This window comes from Musca domestica, unplaced genomic scaffold (genome assembly GCF_030504385.1).
Source record: "Musca domestica strain aabys unplaced genomic scaffold, Musca_domestica.polishedcontigs.V.1.1 21, whole genome shotgun sequence".
Classification (NCBI taxonomy): Eukaryota; Metazoa; Arthropoda; class Insecta; order Diptera; family Muscidae; genus Musca; species Musca domestica.
In genome coordinates, this window is record NW_026712258.1 from 13,136,741 (window position 1) to 13,158,535 (window position 21,795).

A 21,795-nucleotide genomic window follows, 5' to 3' on the forward strand; every position below is an offset into this window, starting at 1 on the left:
GCAAAGAAAAAGCAGACAAAGTTTTTGGTGATGAATCACTTGTTGAGAAGTGAATTCAATGTTTTTATTTGTTTGAAACACATATACTAACAACACGAAATACAAACTTTTTTTAACAAAATTAGAGGCCTTAATATAATTAAGCAAAATTTAACAACAAAAGGCTAAAAGTTGAAAGAAAACTCATAACAAAACAAATAGTTTTCACAAAAATTGAAAATTAAAAGTAAAATTGAACTTTTTTTAAAATTAAACAAAGTTTGGAAACAATTTAACAAAATTGAAAAAAAAACCAAAACAATTAACTAAAAATCTAAAGCAAGAAAATAAATCTTAAACCTAAAAATTCATGAAGAATTGGAGCCTACAAGCCACACCATCGCCCATCCAATCCATCGAGGGAGCCGCTGATTTTGCGCCATTGCTAACCCAGCGTGGCTTGGTATTCCCAATCGACATTTAATACAAGAAACCTCGGACAGACAGGCGGACGACGAAGCATCATAATTAAATTCCGCGGTTTTTTCTGTAAAAAAGGAACCATATGAATTAGAAGGGGAAACAAATGAAGTCAATTTTAAATTTTAATCACCTTTTGGTTAGTCTGCAGGTACACGACATTGAACAGAGCTCTATTCAAGGTTAGGTAACCAGGCTTTTAATCCGTTCGTAGATTTTAAGTGCTATCGACACTCCACCTTTGTTTGCCTTTCCTGAAATTGAATGAAAGAAATATAATTAATAAAAATTTAACGTGGAATATAATTAAAAAAGCTAAACTTTAAAACAATACTTACGTACTTACTTGTTGGGAAGGACCACAAATGCAAGCTGCCTTTATTGCACCCTACTTTTTGTCATCAGAAAGCGCAGCCTAAAAGAAGAAAAAGGAAAGTTTTTTTTTGTAATTTTTGGCAAAATTGTATTTATTCATTGAATTGAATTCATTATTAAGTAGTAGTTTAAGTAGTTTAAATAAAATGTACCAATTTTATAATAAAAAGATAAATATGTCCTTGGCTTAAAGCCCTTTTTAAAAGGTGGTGGTAATGATATAAAATGTGGTAAGTCAAGGGTCAGATCTGGGACGTCAAGTATGAGTAGACGTCATGGCGAGAGGTGTTCTCGGAGGAAGGGCTATCTCCTGGCTGGTCAGCCGCCAGGAGCACTGTTTCTGTGGTGAAATCTAATGCAAGTTTGGAATTTGGTTGTAGTTAAGGTGAACGTTTTCTTTTTTTTACTTTTTTGTTGACATGTTTTAGGCTTCTTTTTACCCCTTTTTTAATTTAGTTTGAAGTCCGGTATGATTTTTTTTTGTTTGTTCAACCGAAAAGATCTGAAAGTGGCAAGAACCAACCCCCAATCCGACGAGCCATAGCCGCGCTAAACGCCAGCATATCGCCAACGCAACTTAATGGTCAACACAGCGATTTCATTTCGTTTTTCTAGAACACGGTTGTTACAAAATGGCGCCCAACGTGGGGCCTGCGACATGTCGTTAGTTTTAATAATTGTTAGTCGTAGTGTATAAATGTGTTTACCGTGAATCTTAAATGAATCCCGTCTAGGTTTAATTAAGAGTCCCCGACGCGTTGCCTCATCGAAGACTCGGGTAAACATCACTTATATTTGGAAAATATGATTTTTAGTTTTTTTCTAGTGGCTTAGGCGTTCTAGTTTAATACTTCTAATTGCACTAGCATTTTAATAAAATTTCATATTTTAGTAAAGTTAAAATTTCAGATTTCTTAGAGTTATAACGTTAAAAGAATTCGTCTGGTTTAACAGTTCTCATTTGTGGAGACCCGTCTAAGCAGCCGATTAAAAGGCAGGTGACGCGCTGCTATGCAAATATGAACTGTTATTCTCAAACGAATTTGTTGATTTGGGTTTTTTAGATTTTAGTTTCTGTCTATATTTAATTTCAGTACCCGGAATTTGGTAGCTGATCTCAGACTTACCTAGAGTTTCCATTCGGTGCTTCGACAATTTTGGCTTCCGACCATTGGTCGTATTGTCATGGAACCTCTTGAGGGATGTCTGAGTAAGCCGCCTTTTCCATATTCCATTTTAATTCTTCAGTTCGTTTTTAGTCCATTTCAATTCCAGTTTTGCCAGTGTAACTCACCAAATCCCAGTAGAAAAGTGAAACATTTTAGAATTCATACAGAAACAGTTTATTTGATCTTGACTTACCATTGTTTTGACCAGAAATCCACCACATAACATTATTTGAATTTTTCTAGTTTTTTTTTTCATCAAAATTATTCTGCCGGATAATAGAATTTGTATGCCTGTAAAAGTGAAAAGTGTGAATTAATGGTGAAAGAACTGAATTACATTCAATTGATTTTTTTAGTTTACTTACCATAATTGTTTTTTATTTTTTTCTTTAATTAAAACCACCGTGTGGTTTACTTTCGAGCAAATCCTTTGGCAGATTTCATTTTGATTTTTTTTTCTCGCCTTTTCGGAGTTTTTTATTAACTAAGTTTGTTATATCAAGTAGCAATATGCCTCTTACTAGAGCTGCGAGTGCAAGTTTGGCAGGTAGACCGATATTAGGGCAAAATGGGGTGGTAACCACTACCGAAGCTACAGCCGTAAGCAGTGTTGTTACCGCGGTTCACAGCGCTCCTTCAAACGCACAACAGGTTACAACTGCCGCATAGTGGTCCCATTGCTTCTCATATTGCACATTTAGCACATGGGGACGTCCCAGCTCAAGGTATTTCAGTCACAACATCACTGTCAAGTTCATCGGCACCGACACCAGTTCCCTTAAGCATGCAAGATACCGCTAACTCGTTTAACACGTCTTTTTGGTCGCATGGAAGCGTTGCATCACCAAACTATAGTGTTTTGACCGGGTTGCAGAATAGACCGATTGTTCCGCTAGCAGACCCAGCAGTCAGCGCAGGAGTCAGGGAAATTATTAATTCTGCCATCGCCCTGTCCCAATTGCAATACCGTCAACAGGAAGAAGAAAGATTGTGAGTTCTTATACCCAGAATTGCGGAAGCGACCAAGCGTTCGTTGTTGGGGGATAATGATGCGGCTAATCAGCTGTTTTCACAAGCCGGTTTGGCGATGCCAGCAGCGGCACCACATGTACCAGCCCAGACATCCTTGGAGTCAGTCGTTCTGTCCTCACATGCATTGGCGTCAGGCTTAACGTCTCAGCAGCCTAATTTAGCAAAGGGCTACCCACTACCATATCCAGAGCGAGTAATTCCACCACCGATTCACGATCCTAGACCGTTGTCACTTGGTCCTTTTAACCAACCGCCACCAGGATTCTCATCAAGTGGTGCACCAGCACAACCACCAACAAGCTTATCGGTACCACCACCAGTCACCGAAATCCAAGCTCACACAATACCGCCGACCGAGAGGTTGCCTAATAGTGATGGACAAATTTCCTTGCTTTACCAAGTATGGCTTGGGAAAGACTAAAGTTGAGGTCCATTCAATCGACACTCGCGATGCAGCCCCGGTGAAAGATAGGCATTATCCTAGAGCTGTCAAACTATCGATATTCGTCCCATTCGATAGTTTCGATAGTTTGTTGTAAAACTATCGATACTATCGATAGTATCGGATATGTAACCAGCGCAATTATGAATGAAAATTTCTCCCTTTAAAAAATCCTCAGGAACAATTCACCAATTCAATTTCCAATTTTCCAACTCAATTTTTCAAATAATTTTTTTCATTAGGAATTTTTATTCATAATTGGACTGAATATTGCATTTCTCGCCTGGTTAGTGCAGCATGACGAATTTGACTAGTATCTAAAGTCATATGGAGTTTTTCGAGCCTCGGAGACTAATATTGGGAGGGATATTTTGTATAGAGGCGAGCCTAATATGGGGAGGGATATTTTGTAAGACATACAAGAAACAGATGGACAGATTCGAATTCGTAACATTCTTTCAGATGTTACAATCACCAACACTTAGTCATATAACGCAACGGTATAGGACCGGTTATTGTGGCCGGAAAGGCAATATGATTAAATCATGTTTACTGATTATCTACAAATCAGTATTATTTTTCCTGAAGAACAAATTACCAATATATTTTAAACAACAATATAACATTTTTTGTTCAAGAATATAAAAAGGAAAAACAAAAGCGCTAAGAGCAATGACTTAGTAAATTCATGAGATCATTGAATGAACTATATATCTGTGGTCACAAGCAATAACCGCCTAAGTCGACTTAAGAAAGATCTGAGATATGTACGCTATCTTATTGAACTAACAAAACTAAACATGTGCGTGAAATCCCCATTTCTCTAGCAAAATTATTTAAAAAGCTATAAGTAAAAACATATTGACATAAATCGTAAAGAATCATGTTTCATGTTTCTATAATATATTAATTTTAATAAATAGCCTATAATGGGTTAAGCTGTTTTTGCATATTTTTTGTAAATCGTATTGCAATAAACAAGAGAGTTTGCATAAGAGCTTATGTAGAGATAAATGAATATTGCAAATTGAGAATGATTAAGAACACCGTCTATCTCTACATAAAATATTATTGCATATAGCTTAGTATGCTAGAAAGAGAGCAATATCTACATAAGCGAAAATTGCACATGGCGTATGCTCTCAGATTTTGTACAAATTGCAGTTAGGCTTTTATAATAAAAGCATTGTGTCAAATTGATTTCAGTTAAGCCATTTGGTCTAAACGTACAGAAGAGAATAAGAGTGTTTATAAAAAAATATTAAAATATAATTCGGTGAAAAATAAAGAAATATAATATGGAGAACAGTGAAAAGAAGCAGAAAGTAGATTATGTAACAGGTAAGAGAATGGTAAACAAAATAAAAAAAACTGTATTACTTAGTTGTTTTGTAGTTTTTTGAAAAACAAAAATTCTTTGCAAGACAACGATGAAAGTCGCATGTCTTTTTCAGAAAGCAGTAATGCTGAATTGCCAATCAATTTTTTTTCTACCCAACTACATACTGAAGCTGAAGAAGATAAGTCAATTAATCATGATGAATGTTTTGCAGGCATGAACATAAAATTCAAGAAACCTCAACTTGACACTTGTTCTTACTGCGATAAACTTAAAGCTAAAATTAGTATTTGCAAACAGGAAGCGGATGCTATTCTGTTAGGCGATTTAGAAAATGATCTCACAACTCATCAAAGTTAAGCAAATTTAGCGTACGAATCGAGAAGGAATCACAAAGTTTTAGCCGCCAATGACTCAACAATCAAAATATTTACTTTTGATTTACAGCAGTGTTTGACTACACCATTCTTAAGAAACTCAATAAGTTTTTAAAAAGGCAACTTTGGAGGTATAATTTAACCATTCATGACTGCATAACTGGTACCCCACATTGCTTTATGTGGCATGAAGCGTTATCTGCTCGTGGTGGCAACCAAATTGCATCGTGCTTGTTCAAGTTTTTAATCAATCTTGAATAAGTTAATCACACTATTTTTTATAGCGATTCCTGTGTGGGACAAAATAAGAACTCATTCGTATGCGCAATTTTTAGAACCTGTAATAGAAAGGAAAAAGAAAAGGACAGACACTCAAACACAACATCCTCACGACTGGTACAATTTTGTTAGATGTGTAGGTACTAAACATAAATTTAAAGTCGTTGAAATGAATTCAGAAGATTTTTATAATTTTTCGCTATTATTAAAAACAAAGTTAATGTGGAGAAACACTAATCAAAATGGTGAGAGATTTGTTTGGAAAAATATTAGATGGCTAAGATATAGAAAAACTAATTTTGGAAGAATTGAATATAAAACCACATTAGATATAAATGCTCCCTTCCAAATTTTAAATTTGTATAAACGCGGTATTAATTCAATGAAGAGAGACGACTTATATTTACTAAACGAGTGTGTCAAAATCAGCGAAAAAAAGAAAAAAATATCTGCTTGCTTTACTTCCATTTATAAACACATTTTTTCATCCTTTTTATAAAAGTTTACAAACACAGGACTGTATTTATGTACATCCAGACTTAGTCGAAGATGAGCCAGACATAGATTATATATTCTTTTTTTATATATTCTTTTAACCTTCCAACGGTTTTGGTGGTAAGTATGTACATCTGTAATTAGGTTAAGTTTTCTTAAAATAAAATTTATGGAAAAATAATGCACTTGTTATGTATGAGTAGTTCGTTTTATTTTTTTCAACATGAACTATAAATAATCAAAAGGCCTAAGTTCAGTACGAGAAAATTTTCAATATGCAGTACCCGCCTAATTCGATATATGTCAGGCAACAAATGCAATATTACTTTACAATAAAGACATAAGTCGAGATACTCTTTGCAAATTCCCATTTTCCATTTGCAATAACCATATATGTTTTTGTTTTTTAAATATCTTCTAAGTACATGAGATTTCCACTACCGTTTTTATTCTTAGCATTGTCTGTTTAATAATCTTTGATTTAGCATAAAATTTTTCCTCATTCTCTTTCCTAAGTTTTTCAGAAACTCCTTTGTATATAAAAAGTGATTTTTCTCCAAAGCATGATTTTCGACTTAGGCTGTTATTGCTTGTGACCACAGATATAGTGCTTTAAGGCGAATCCATAAAATTACATTTAAAATTAAAATACGTTCTATTAAAAATAAATATTTTTAAATCCATCTTTCGTTTTTTCAAAAAAGGCCCATGCTTCTGATGACATCTTTCTTGTTCTTATTTTTTCAAATCCAATATCAGATTCACTACCACTGTTGATATTGCCAATATCAATTACATTTTCTTTGCTGGCTGAGTCTGCTATATACGTTGTTAATAAAATGTTAATACACACAAATAACGAACAGGTCATTAATTAAATCTTACTTTTTGATCTTTTCAGGAACTTCTCCATGATTTGTAGAACCGTCAACTTAAATATAATTATAACTTAGCTGTTGTTTATTTCTCTTACCCAAAAAGTCGCAGCGTCACAACATATGCGTAAGTGATGACATTTTGCCGATACTATCGATAGTGATTAAAAACTATCGATATTCGCTAAAAAAAAAATAAACTATCGATACTATCGATATTGCTTTCGATAGTTTGACAGCTCTACATTATCCCGTTTCCCCGGCTGTGCAGAAACTTAGGTATGCGGAATTGGATAGGATGATAGCGCTAGGTGTGATTGAAGAGAGCGAGAGTCCATGAAGTCATCCGGTTACTCTAGTCCGAAGGGGTGAAAAGAACCGTTTGTGCCTGGACGCTCGCAAACTCAATGCACTGACAGTCAAGGACGCCTAACCATTGCCGCATATAGAAGGTTTACTCAGTCGGCTGGGGGATACCTATTTCATTTCTAGTGTCGACCTGAAGGATGCGTTCTGGCAAATTCCACTGGATCCTTTAAGTAGAGAGAAAACTGCATTCACAGTGCCCGGACGACCGCTTTACCATTTTACCGTCATGCCCTTTGGTCTGTGCAATGCAGCCCAAAGGTTATGCCGTTTAATGGATAAAGTGATCCCTGGCGCACTACGTGATAGGGTTTTCGTCTACTTGGATGATCTTTTGGTTGTTTCGCCAGACTTCGACACTCACCTGGGTTTGTTAGAGCAGGTTGTTTGGCCAAAGCAGGACTCACAATAAATGTAACCAAGTCGAACTTCTGCTTCAAAGAGCTTAGGTACTTGGGTTACATTGTTGGAGGTGGCAAACTTAAAACTGATCCGGCAAAGGTGGAAACAATAGTGAAGTTTACATACCCGAAAACAGCAAAGCAGGTGAGAAGTTTCTTGGGTACGGCAGGGTGGTATCGAAGGTTCATTGCCGACTTTGCCACCATTGCGGCTCCCATCTTCGAGACCCTCAAGAAAGGTAAACGATTCACGTTCACAGAGGAGGCCAAGGTTGCATTCGACAGATTGAAACAAGCCCTTGTAAGTAGTCCTGTCCTGACACACCCAGACTTTACCAGACATTTCTATGTGCAATGCGATGCCTCAGACTTGGGAATAGAGCAGTTTTATTTCAAAGAGACGATGAGGATGGAGAACATCCCATAGCCTATTTCTCGCAAATGCTGACTTCTGCTCAGAAAAATTACTCGGTGACTGAGAGAGTGCTTGACAGTGGTGATGGCCATTAAAAAATTCAGGCCATATATAGAATTGATGCCTTTCACAGTTATAACTGACCATAGAAGTTTAAAATGGCTCATGTCACATCGAGATCTGAGCGGAAGGTTAGCTAGATGGAGCCTACAGTTGCAGGCATATTCTTTTGAGATAGAGCACAGTAAAGGAACCCAGAACATAGGACCCGATACTTTGTCAAGGTATGATATGGAGGAGATTTCTCTCGATGTGAAGGCCTTAATCGATCTTGATTCCTTAGCTTTTAAAGCAGATGATTATTTAGCCTTAATAGAAACCATCGAAAATAATTCTTCACAACTTCCCGATCTAAAAGTGGTTGATGGTTTGGTATATAAACGAACTCAATTCTACGACGGAGTTCCCCTTAATGAAGATTTCGCCTGGAAGTTATGGGTACCCAGCGAATTTACCCAGCAAATCATTGAAAAAGCACACTGTCCACCACAAGTTTCTCATGGAGGTTTCCACAATACTCTTGGTAGGGTAAAAGAGTACTTTTTCTGGCCAAATATGAATACTCAAGTTAGCAATTTTGTACAAAATTGTGATATTTGTAAAGAGACAAAACCAGCTAATTCGACTCTTCGGCTATCTATGGGATCAGAGACTATTACAGAAAGGCCCTTTCAACGAATTTATGTAGACTTCTTAGGTCCTTATCCCAGAACCAAAACGGGAAACAGTTTTATTTTTATTGTGGTAGACCACCTTTCAAAATACGTTTTGCTAAAAGCCATGGCCAAAGCAAATTCGAAAAATATAGTAAAGTTTTTAATTAGTGAAGTATTTCATAAATTTGGAACCCCAGAAGTAATAGTGTCTGATAATGGGAAACAATTTATTAGCAAAGAATTTTCTCATATGATTAAACTTTTTGGTATAAACCATACCAAAAATGCGTTTCACTCTCCGCAAGCAAATGCCTCGGAGCGGGTAAATCAATCTATTTTATCAGCGATTCGGTCATATCTGGGAGAAGATCACCAAGAATGGGATCAAATTTTATCAGAGATAGAATGTTCTCTGCGATCTTCTCTCCATAGTTCCATCGGAACTAACCCTTATTTTGCGCTCTTTGGGGTCAATATGATAAATCATGCCAGTCTTTATAAATTAGCCAGGAAACTTAAGCTTCTTAATGACCCCGAGACGACACTCATTCCAAACTCGGTTAAACAGGATCTTATCAGAGAAAAGGTAAGAAATAGTCTGCACCAGGCATACTTGAGAAATGAAAAGTCTTATAATCTTAGAAGTCGTCAGGTCAGGTTTCAGGCAAAGTGATTTTAAAAATAATTATAATGCTAAACTTGATAAAAAAAATTTTCAAGTGTCACATTGTTAAGCCAGTTGGGAAATGCCTTTACGAAGTAGAAGATCTTAAAGGGCATTTTTCACGCTAAGGATTTGAAGCAATAAATGCTTAAGAATTGAAAAATTTAATTTTTCTTCTAATTATTTTTTTTTTCTTTTTACATATATAGCGACCGAAGTCTAAAGCATATATATGAGGATAGAAATTATTTTTTTTGTTCAGTTAATTTAAGTTCAGTTTTAAAATAAAGCGGAGATTTCAGAATGAAATATAAATCCGCAACTTCTATACGAAAATATTTAACAATTTACTCTTAATTCTATCTTAATTTAAAGTTACCCTAATTTTAAAGTTATTCCAATACTCACCTAAATTTTCCAAGAGTTCCGGAAGATCCAATTGAATTTTGTTGAAGTAGTACCTGAATTGAAGAAAAAAAAATACAAATTTTATTACAATTATTTAAGATATAATATTAAGAGGACTAACCTGAATTACAACTTACGAAATATCCTTTTATTATTCCTGAATTTTTACAAGCTGTAGGACAGCTTTTCCTTCATGAGTGATGTGTAGTTGTGTGTATGGTTAAAGGTTGAAACCCATTTCTCCAGTTTTTTATCATAAAGTAAAAGAAAGAAAAAATATGAATTAGTGAAATATCATTATGTAGGATTATAGGCAAAAAAATATTAGAAAAAATTAAATATAAAAATAAATAAAAATGAACTTAAAAAAAGAAATAATATGTAAAATGTCAATCTTAGGCCATACTTACAAAGGGGTTTGGCTGAATTTTTTTATAAAATTTATGTTTATAAACAATAGAGTTCTCATAATTTTTCTCAATTTTTCAGAACAAAATTACGAAAACTACGAAATAGAATTAAAACTACAACTTACGTTCATTTCTGAAGCGCCGACCGTAGTCCAACCACAAGTCTCGGCTAGAATATTTGGTAAAGTTCGGAACCCTGTTTTTTTCCATCCGAACAGGAGTCCAATCTTCTAGACTCTAGCAGCAGATGTCAGAATTGTGAAGTCAGAGTACGAATTAAAGCTTTCTGGGTTTACCGACTCTAGTTGATGTCTGCGCATCCGGAGCAGTGACCTGGTGACTGTCTTTGACCATTAGTGCAATTCCCCTTTCGCGGTGAAGCAGTAGCCGTTCGCTGTTTGGCACGGGCCAGGGAACTGTTGTACACGAGGTCGCAGATCCGTCCTTCACCCGACTTACGACACTAGAGTCTGGAAGCCAGAAGACAAAAAGAACAAATACACCTAAGTGCATTTGCAAACCATCGTATCCGACATTCTGACAAAAGATGAAGGTCTAGTCGATGGTACACCTGTTGGAGAAAAAAGGAGAACAGGATTATTCGAACTTACCATCAAGTATAATTTCCTGGTCTCACAGGACAGGCAAATTAAATCGCCTGTGGGTAAATAATGTCTGGAAAGATAATAAAGGAACTTATTAATATTTTTATAAAATTTTCAGCATTTATATATCTACTTACCTTTTGTTAATTAGATATCCAATTTAAGTAAATTCTCGAGTAGTCTTTTGCACGTTGAGACCATGGAAAACTTTTTCTTGCAACCATAGGAGCCCACTCGCCTAGACACCAACAAAGCAATGGTCAGAAAGAATTCGTTGGATTACGAACTTAAGCATAGCAGATTTACCGACTCTAACAATATGTCTACGATTCCTGAGCAGTCACGTTGTGACTGTCCTTGACCATTTGTGCACTCTTCCTTTATATTCCCATACGCAACTATGGCACAAGGCAGAAGAGTGTTGTACACAAGGTCGCACAGCTGTCAGTCATCGATTTATGACGTTAGAGTCTGGAAGCAGGAAGACAAAACCAAACACACCTAAGTATATTTGGAGTAATGTCGTATCCAACATTCTGACCAAAGCTGAGGTCCTAGTTGATGGTACCCCTACGGAAAAAGAAAACACCATGTTCAACTCACCTTTATTTCAGTATAAACTCGTGCAGTCAGCAATCTGTAAAGATAAGAAAAAGAAAATAAGCATTAGTTCTGTGTGACTATGATTTAAATTAAAACAAATAGAGCATTTATTTATTTTTGTAAATTTCTTTATTTCTTTCAATTAAATTCCGTTAAAATTTCAAATTATTTCACTTTATTCGTCAGATCAAATTCAATTTCTTTATATCTTATTTCCAGTAACTTATTCGTTGATTCACAATAATTTTTAAATTTCATTGCTTATTATTTTCTTTAATTTTTACGACATTTTTATACTTTTTTTTTAAATCTTGCAAAAATTTCTATTGCAATGAATTTTTTTTTTACATTTTGTTATGAAAAATAAACACAATAGCTGCACTCCTTTTTTTTAAGGTCCGTCCGATTTGTATAACTTTCTTACTTTTATCTTTAATAATTTTCTTTTTATTTAATTTTTTTATATCAAAATTCAGAATATTTCACATAATTTTTCACTTAAAATTTACAGAAGTCAAATTTTACATTTAAAAAAAAAATATATAATTTTTTATAAATTCACAATAGTATTTCAATTTCATTCACTTTAATTTTTTATTAATTTTTTTAGATATTGATTTGCACAGTTCTTAATTAATAAAAATTACTTTTTTAAGTTTTTTTTAAATCTGGCAACTTTTTAATTTTTTTTATTTTCAACTGAATTTTTCGTCATTAAAAATAAACTATTATGTCCGTCCGATCACTGAAACGCTAGATTCTTTTTCCACTTATTTGTCAGATTCCAGTTTCAATATCTTCAATTTCATTAAAGTATTTTATAAAATTTAATGAAGGTTTTTCATTAGTAGTTCCACTTTGTTTTCCCTTTTATTCATTTGGGTTTAATTTTTTTAATTTTCATTAGGCACAGTATCACCTTATTTGCACTTTTGTTTTGATTCCACAATTTCTTCCTTCCTTTAAATTGCACCATTTTCCTCCATAATTATTTATTGTTCCGTACTTAGAGTTTATTTTTCATTTCGCTCTCTTTCTTTTATTCTTTTCCTTCGAAATCATTGTAACAGATTTTCGAAGTTTAATATTTCCGCCAAAATCACGTTTCACTGAATGATTGCAATTTGTATGCAATTTCTTTTAATCAGCCGATCACTCACACACACACATACACTTGATGGAAATCATTTATTTATTTATTTTTTTTTTTTTTTTTTTTTTTTGTTAGAAAATTAAATTAATTTCAGGAAATTATGTGTATTAATGTTTCAGTAGAACCACTTTATTATTATTTTTCCTTTTATTCTTTTAATTTTCTTTATTATTTTCTAAGATTTATACCGATTAATTTTTCATGCAACTATTTGCAATTTACTATTAACACATACACCCGCACTGTATGTCACTGATGATTTTCATTAATTTCTTTTGCGCTCTACTTACCCAAAATTTTATAATTTCTGCAGCTCCAAAATTTTCCGTCCGTCCGTGCTCCAATCCGCCAAAAAAAATTACAATATACGCGTACTCCGATTGTTTTCATTCATAAACGTCACTACTATCGATAGTCACTACTATCGGTAGTCACCTTACGTCAGACTAAACGATAACGCAAGGCGTATGACGTAAACATTATACCATGTTCCTACGGGCTAATGGAGCTTTGTACTGGGATAACTAAATCAGTCCAAAATTAAATTTTATTTTGGAAAATCAGTGTTAGGGATGCCAGACCGCGATTATTAGGGATGCCAAACACCGATTTTTTTAAATACCGATTTTTTTAAATGGATTGATAGATTTTTTTGCATTTTTAAACCAAAGGTCGCACGCCTTTAAAAGGGGTAACCCTGAAAATAATTGATAGCTAGAAGAAGAAGAAAAATGTTGGCAACCATTACTAGGAAACAGCTGATTATTCCAATTACTTAAATGTCAATAAGGGGGAATAATGAAAAAAAAGAAAATGGAAAAATTAAATGAGGAAAATGGCAGCCAGAATTTCCTGGCTAAAATTGTAAGAAAAATCTGTCCTTTTTGATTTTACCTGCGAAGAAGATTGGATGCGTGGCTCCCTGTAACCAGCGAAGAAAAAGCAGACAAAGTTTTTGGTGATGAACCACTTGTTGAGAAGTGAATTCAATGTTTTTATTTGTTTGAAACACATATTCTAACAACACGAAATACAAACTTATTTAACAAAATTGGAAGCCTTAAAATAATTAAGCAAAATTCAACAACAAAAGGCTAAAAGTTGAAAGAAAACTTATAACAAAACAAAAAGTTTTCACAAAAATTGAAAATTAAAAGAAAAATTGAACTTTTTTTAAAATTAAACAAAGTTTTAACAAAATTGAAAGGAAAAAAACCAAAACAAATAACTAAAAATCTAAAGCAAGAAAATAAATCTTTAACCTAAAAATTCATGAAGAATTGGAGCCTACAAGCCACACCATCGCCCATCCAATCCATCGAGGGAGTCGCTGATTTTGCGCCATTGCTAACCCAGCGTGGCTTGGTATTCCCAATCGACATTTAATACAAGAAACCTCGGACAGACAGACGGACGACGAAGCATCATAATTAAATTCCGCGGTTTTTTTCTGTAAAAAAAGGAGCAATATGAATTAGAAGGGGAAACAAATGAAGTCAATTTTAAATTTTAATCACCTTTTGGTTAATCTGCAGGTACACGACGTTGAACAGAGCTCTATTCAATGTTAGGCTTTTAATCCGTTTGTAGATTTTAAGTGCTATCGACACTCCACCTTTGTTTGCCTTTCCTGAAATTGAATGAAAGAAATATAATTAATAAAAATTTAACGTGGAATATACATAATAAAAAAAGCTAAACTTTAAAACAATACTTACGTACTTACTTGTTGGGAAGAACCACAATTGCAAGCTGCCTTTATTGCACCCTAATTTTTGTCATCAGAAAGCGCAGTCTAAAAGAAGAAAAAGGAAAGTTTTTTTTTTGTAATTTTTGGCAAAATTGTATTTATTCATTGAATTGAATTCATTATTAAATTTGAACGCAAACGTTAAAATTAGCATGTAATTTTTTCTACGAATTGTTATTTGGGTATTTAAAGTAGTTTATATAAAATGTACCAATTTTATATAGAAAAGATAAATATGTCCTTGGCTTAAAGCCCTTTTTAAAAGGTGGTGGTAATGATATAAAATGTGGTAAGTCAAGGGTCAGATCTGGGACGTCAAGTATGAGTAGACGTCATGGCGAGAGGTGTTCTCGGAGGGAGGGCTATCTCCTGGCTGATCAGCCGCCAGGAGCACTGTCTCTGTGGTGAAAACTAATGTAAGTTTGGAATTTGGTTGTAGTTAAGGCGAACGTTTTCTTTTTTTTACTTTTTTGTTGACATGTTTCAGGCTTCTTTTTACCCCCTTTTTAATTTAGTTTGAAGTCCGGTATGATTTTTTTTGTTTGTTCAACCGAAAAGATCTGAAAGTGGCAGGAACCAACCCTCAATCCGACGAGCCATAGCCGCGCTAAACGCCAGCATACCGACAACGCCACTTAATGGTCAACACAGCGATTTCATTTCGTTTTTCTTGAACACGATTGTTACAACTCTTTTGGATGCACTGATCTTCACCCCAAAATCGACAACTTTGCCTAAGTACGTACCCAGCAAAAAACCAGTAAAGAAAATCTTAAAGCTGGGCGGTGCCGAGTTTATGATATCCTACACCACTTTGCAGCTTCAAAGAGCTTCACATAACAAATAAAAGTTTTAATGGGGAAATTGTGAGGATTGGATCATACCAACTATGATAATAGTAATAATTAAAATCCAAAGGAACTAATATATGAGAGGAATATCCTCCTCTGAATCTATTTCTACTGAATTTGTCGAGGCATTTGCGCCTTTTCATTTCCGGCTTGTATTATCCATTTGGTGCACAATTAACTTGTGATGAACAATATGTATGGGAGCTATAGCTATATCTGAACCGATTTCCACCAAATTTGATCTACTGGTTTTAGACTCAATTTGGTCGTGAGTACCAAATTCACAATAAAAGGCAAATCGGACATCGGATCGGATAAAAGGCAAATCGGACGAAAATATATATGGGAGCTATATCCAAATATTAACCGATGTCGATAAAATTTATCAAGGGTATTTTTGAGTTGCATTTGATATATTTCCAAAAATATTGTTGTTACAGAGTGCATATTACGGCTGCGGAGGACAAAACAAATCGGATGAACAATATGTATTGAAGCTATATCTATATCTGAAACGGTATCGATCAAATTTGGCATACTTATTTTCCGGTCCAATCTGGTCGTACGTGCAAAATTCTATACTATTCGGGCTGATATTACACGTTTGGTGCACAATATAAGGCAAATCGAACGAAAATATATATGGGAGCTATACCTAAATTTTTGACCGATTATTTCAATAGGACTCGTCCATGGGTCAAACAAATTATTTGTGCAAAAATTCATCTGAATCGGGCCATTTATTGCCCTGTACTTTGTTTACAAAAATACATGGACAGACGGACGGACGGACGGACATGCATAAATACATAAATCGACTAAAACAAAACACGAAACTTGGCATTGTTGCCAAAAGGGTAATAGCTAAAAAACGAAAAAAAATAATCTTCAATATTTTTACAACCGATATTTGGCGACAAATTCTCACCAACAACACTATTAAAGTCAACAGAGAACATGAAAACTAAGAATCTATTAAAATAAACTGAGTTCAAGAAATCCGAACTCAATCTTCTATTATAAAGGCCTAGCAGAAAAGACACCTCCAGAAATTTCAAAACCAACTAAGTTAAAAATTCATTACATTATTAAAATAATAAAAAATCCAAACGAATTTCCATCAAACTTCCTCATCCCAAAAAGCAAAAATTATAACAATTTCAATTGTCATTTTAAAAATTAATTTAATAGAAAAATAACATTTACAAAACAAAAAGAGGTATTGCTTAAAACTATATAATGGAGAACTCTTGGGTTCATTTCAAAAATTGAAAAAAAAAAACAATATTGAAACAATAAATTTTGCCAATGGGAAGGAAGAAAGGAAGTTTCGCCGTAAAAAATAACATTTAAATATTTTTTTTTTGTCTTTTTTGTTTGGTTTTAGGTTATTTAATTAATTAAAGCAATCACAATTTGCACTTGTTTTATGTCTTTTTTATTTTATTTATTTAGATTTTTTTTTGTTATTTCTCCAAAGATGATCTTCTTAAGTATTCAAAATATTTTATGAAAAAAATAAAAACATGTAAAATCTTCTTAATTAAAATGAAACACTTTACAACTCATCCCTCGGATGGGTTGGATCAGCGGACAGGTTCGGGTCGAACACATGCAGTATGCAGTCGCCAACCAACAGCCACCGACACTGGCACCACTTGGCAGCGGTGTCAGCCGTGGCCAATGGTAGGGCGGGCTGGGCATGGATTCCCCTCATCCGCCCGCCGGATGAACCAACCGTTATGGGATTTTCATTATCAAAAAAAAAAACTTAAAACATTTTTGTGGTTAAAACTAAAAAATGTTAAATTTCATAAAGATTTGTAACTGATGTTGGTGCTTTGTTGTTGTTCTTCTTATTGTTGTTGTTTTGGTATTGGTATTGGTTTGGGATATACACATTCCCCATGTAGAATAAAACTAAAAAAGATTAAGTGGATGTGTGCTGTTGTTGTTCTTTTTCTTCTTGTTGTTGTTGATGTTGTTGGTTTAGATGGTGGTTGAATGTTGTTGGTGTTGTAGTTGTTGCTGATGTTGTTGTTCTTGTTGTTGTTGTTATTATTCTTGATGTTTTTGAAATATATAAATAATAATAATATTAATAGCGTATAAATAAACTTATTGAGGTTGTGGTCTTGGCTAGGCGAGCTTGTCGAAATCTTTTGCGGGCGAAAAGACTTAGAAGCACTTGCGGTGCACAATACCGGGGCCAGATTCATCGTATTCCTGCTTCGAGATCCACATCTGTTGGAAAGTGGACAAGGAAGCCAAGATGGAGCCACCGATCCAGACGGAGTACTTTCTTTCTGGTGGGGCAATGATCTTAATCTTAATGGTCGATGGAGCCAAGGCAGTGATTTCCTTTTGCATACGATCAGCAATACCGGGGTACATGGTGGTACCGCCAGACAATACAGAGTTGGCATACAAGTCCTTACGGATGTCGACATCACACTTCATGATCGAGTTGTAGACAGTCTCGTGGATACCGCAAGATTCCATGCCCAAGAACGAGGGCTGGAAGAGGGCTTCAGGGCAGCGGAAACGTTCGTTGCCAATGGTGATGACCTGACCGTCGGGCAATTCATAGGACTTCTCCAATGAGGTGGAGGCAGCGGCGGTGGCCATTTCCTGTTCAAAGTCCAAAGCAACATAGCACAACTTCTCCTTGATGTCACGGACAATTTCACGCTCGGCAGTGGTGGTGAAGGAGTAGCCACGTTCGGTCAAGATCTTCATCAAGTAGTCGGTCAAATCGCGACCAGCCAAGTCCAGACGCAAGATGGCATGTGGCAGAGCGAAACCTTCATAGATGGGCACAGTGTGGGAGACACCATCACCAGAGTCCAAGACAATACCAGTGGTACGACCGGAAGCATACAGAGACAACACAGCCTGGATGGCAACGTACATGGCTGGCGAGTTGAAGGTCTCAAACATGATTTGAGTCATCTTCTCGCGATTGGCCTTGGGGTTCAAGGGGGCCTCAGTCAATAATACTGGATGTTCTTCGGGGGCGACACGCAACTCATTGTAGAAGGTGTGATGCCAGATCTTCTCCATGTCATCCCAGTTGGTAATGATGCCGTGTTCGATGGGATATTTCAATGTGAGAATACCACGTTTGCTCTGAGCCTCATCACCGACATAGGAATCCTTTTGACCCATACCGACCATTACACCTTGATGGCGGGGACGGCCGACAATGGAGGGGAACACAGCACGGGGAGCATCATCACCGGCGAAGCCAGCTTTGCACATGCCCGAACCGTTGTCAATGACCAAAGCACCAGCATCATCATCACACATTTTGGCAGTAGTTTAGAGTGTCTGCGATGGGGCGCGAGAGTGAGAAAGAGAGAGAGAGAGCGCGCGGAGAGTAGTTGAGTAGTTGAAAGAGAAACGAGAGGGAGAAAAATAGATAGATTAGTATTGAAAATTTTATTATTGAGAATTTCTCCTTGATTTTGAACTTTGTAAGTTACGGTGTGGTGAATTTGTTAAATATTTTTATATTCACCCACCATGGAGTGGTGGGTATATTTTTCGAAATTCAAAGAATCATTTTACAGCTATAAAGTATAGGATTTTTTTTTTGGATTCAAACTTTTGTGAAGACAATAATTGCCTCAAAATTAATTTTCTCTTCAAGTGGTCCTTATTTTCAAAAGATATTTTATTCTAACCGATTTTTTTTTAAATTTTAATTCACAACGATTTTAAGAGCTTGGAATTTATTCATTGCCTTTCTGAGCATTTCGGCATTCTGTGTTCTAATTGAGTGAGAATTTTGCCCCAAAAAATTCACAGTTTGGGAAACAGATGATGAAAAAATGTTTACAAATTACTACTCTTGATATTGGAATTTCAGATTTTTTTGCTTCCGATTTGACATATTTTGAAAGATTTCTAATATTCTAGCAAAAGTGGCCACAATTAGAAAATCTTTGAGTTTGATTTAGTAAAACTCATCCTTATAAAAAAAATTATATTGAAATACCCGCTATAAAATCTATTCGTATTTTGAGGATTTTAACAAAATTCTTCAATTTAATGAGCTATAATTCGGAATCCAAGCCTTAGCAACATTTTTAAATCGTATATATCGAGATAAAACTGAGAGAATAGACATTTCAATAATGTTTTTACTTTTAATTTAAAAAGATGTGAAAACTTTTTCAATAATGGTTTTTTTAAATTTTATTTTTAAATTAAATTTCGTGCCATTTTTTTAATATTTTTTTTGTATAAGAATATGTTTTATTTGAATGTTCAAGATTTTTGAATAAAAAGTTTTGAAAATCGAATTGTTTCTTTTAAAAAATGTTAATATTTATATACCGTCATTTTAATTTAAATTATATCTTAATATTGAATTACATGCCATAATATTATTTTTATGGCACATTTTTAAAACAAATATTTAAATTTCTCCTAAATTTCCAGATTTTTTAATTTCTTATTAATTAGTATTCATTTTTTTTTTATTTGAAGTACTAAATGTTATATATTTTATTGCAAATTTGAAATTCTGTTCATAATATTGTACGAATTGAGAATTTTTTTAGGTTACTGAACATTGTTATTTCAAATTGATCCAAAATATAAGATTTTTTGAAATGGAAACGGAAGTTTCGTAATTTTCTGTCTTCAAAAAAATTACAACTTTTTTAATATAATAATATATTTTAGGAATATAATTTTTTTTGAATACTTGTTTTAATAATTTTGAAGTTAAAAAATTATTTTTAAATATTTTGTATTTCTCAAAACCAAATTTAATTTTTATAATAAATTCCAAATTGTGATTTGCTCAAAATATTTTGCTCAAATAATCCAAATCTATAAAAATGACATTCAAGTTACGTGATTTCCAAATTCAATATTGTTCTCTTCTCAAAAAATTATTTACGATAAAGAATCATTTTTTTTTTTATTTTTTAGCTTGCATTTGGATTCTGGATATTTGATTTAATTATTATATATCTTTTTTTTCAAAACTTCGTTCAATCTCATTCCATTTCAAATTGTCTTAGGTTATGTCAATTGAGATCAAAAATGTTGCATAAGACGTGTTCCATTTAACGATTAAGTAATTTGATACACATTTTTCAAAAGTTCAAAGTTCTAAAGATTCACATGTTGATTGTCCCCTCTTTTTTATTTTTATTTGCATTTTTTTTTTTTATTTTTTCTTTGAACTTAAATTACACTTTTTAGTTTTTTTTCTACTTTCTTTCTTTGCATTCTCAGTTCAGTTCAATTATTTTTTTCTTTTTATTATCCTTTTTACCACACACGTATCCTTTGTATATTTTTTCAAATTTATTTTCTTTAAAATTTCAAACGATATCCACCTTTTCGGCCAACAAAAAAGGAAATGTGAATTGGAAATTCTACGCTTCTGTTAGAATCGATCGTTGGAATAAGGATCCTTGTTGCCGTCTACACTCAACAACAAATAGATTCACTCTAAAGTTGTTTAGCCTTTATAAGAGCCGTTTTATTCTGGCCATTTACCTCTTACGCGCAATTAATTCTCAAAATAAACAATACATTCATTCGATGTAAACACCAATACACACACAAAGGCATTATTCACACACTCACACCTTTGTTTAATTAAAGAAAAGCAAATTCTCATTTAATTTTTGATTAACACATACACGCACACACGTACACACATGGCCATCACCACGACCATCTTAGACAAACAATAGCCAAAAAATCTCTACCGATCTCATCTCATTGTCGTTGTCGTCGGGCAATGCAAAATCCCCATGTGGATGTGTTTGTGTGTGTATTTTAAAACGAAAATAATTGATTAAATTAGTTAATGCCAATAAAGTACAACCGATCCAAATATGTTCAACATGCTAATGGCACAAAATGCAGAGCACACCCTATAAGCTGCAATCATATGCACCAAACAGTAAATGTTCAAATTGTTTATGCATTATATTCCTATAGAAATTCCAGATGCATAATATATCTTACGTCTCTATACCAAAATAAGTTGAACCTCAACAAATGGGCTTCGGATACTTAGAGTGAATTCTATATGAACTCTATAAAGACGAATCAAAACTATAATTCACATATATTTCTATGAAAATATGATTTTCCTGAGTTATCATTTTATGGTTCGAAAAGGACATATCCTACAATTACAATTTACAGAGGGATTACTAATTTCAGCATAATATTTCATATTTTATATATTATAAGTACTCATATGGTCGGCATTTTTACATCCTCTAACTTGAAAACTTTGTCATTCTATTTGCAACATACCTAAATATTCGTCGTCGACCCCATAAAGTATTTATATTCATAATCAACATAAAATTCTATGTCGATTTAACGATGTCCGTCTGTCATTATTATTATTTGACATTATTTGACGCAGAGATTAAACATTTAGCAGAATAATTTGTATTGTGTCCATGATGGTTGGTATAAAAATGAGATATATCGGTCCACATTTTTGTATAGCCCCCATATAACGGTACCTCCCGATATTTGATGATTTTTGCCACATTTTTCCACGGATTTATCTAAAAATTGGTATTTGTATTCCGAAATGGGTTCTAGCTCTGGTGGTGGAACAT

General features: G+C 34.1%; 1 protein-coding gene and 2 long non-coding RNA genes across 4 annotated transcripts; all 3 read right to left on the bottom strand.

Moving 5' to 3' along the window:
* Window positions 1-44: 44 nt before the first annotated feature.
* LOC131802475 (uncharacterized) lies at window positions 45-14,966 on the bottom strand. 2 transcript variants are annotated; one of them, XR_009342220.1, is made up of 3 exons: window positions 14,302-14,966; window positions 593-713; window positions 45-526 (listed from the first exon to the last, which is right to left on the bottom strand). It is a non-coding gene; the product is annotated as an uncharacterized LOC131802475 (long non-coding RNA). The 2 variants fall into 2 exon arrangements; XR_009342219.1 differs by lacking the exon at window positions 14,302-14,966 and adding an exon at window positions 798-896 and having other exon boundaries at window positions 47-526.
* LOC131802474 (uncharacterized) lies at window positions 2,213-10,117 on the bottom strand. Its single transcript, XR_009342218.1, has 3 exons — window positions 9,934-10,117; window positions 9,813-9,865; window positions 2,213-2,294 (listed from the first exon to the last, which is right to left on the bottom strand). It is a non-coding gene; the product is annotated as an uncharacterized LOC131802474 (long non-coding RNA).
* Window positions 14,967-17,172: 2,206 nt separating the features above from the next.
* On the bottom strand, window positions 17,173-20,702 carry LOC101895248 (actin, indirect flight muscle). Its single transcript, XM_005181354.4, has 2 exons — window positions 20,542-20,702; window positions 17,173-18,514 (listed from the first exon to the last, which is right to left on the bottom strand). Exon 2 carries the CDS (start codon window positions 18,491-18,493, stop codon window positions 17,363-17,365), a length of 1,131 nt encoding a protein of 376 aa, XP_005181411.1. The 5' UTR covers window positions 18,494-18,514; window positions 20,542-20,702; the 3' UTR covers window positions 17,173-17,362.
* Between the last annotated feature and the right edge of the window lie 1,093 nt (window positions 20,703-21,795).

What these genes read in the sequence shown, in the direction of transcription:
- LOC101895248 (XM_005181354.4), bottom strand. Translation starts at nt 18,493, where the DNA reads ATGTGTGATGATGATGCTGGTGCTTTGGTCATTGACAACGGTTCGGGC.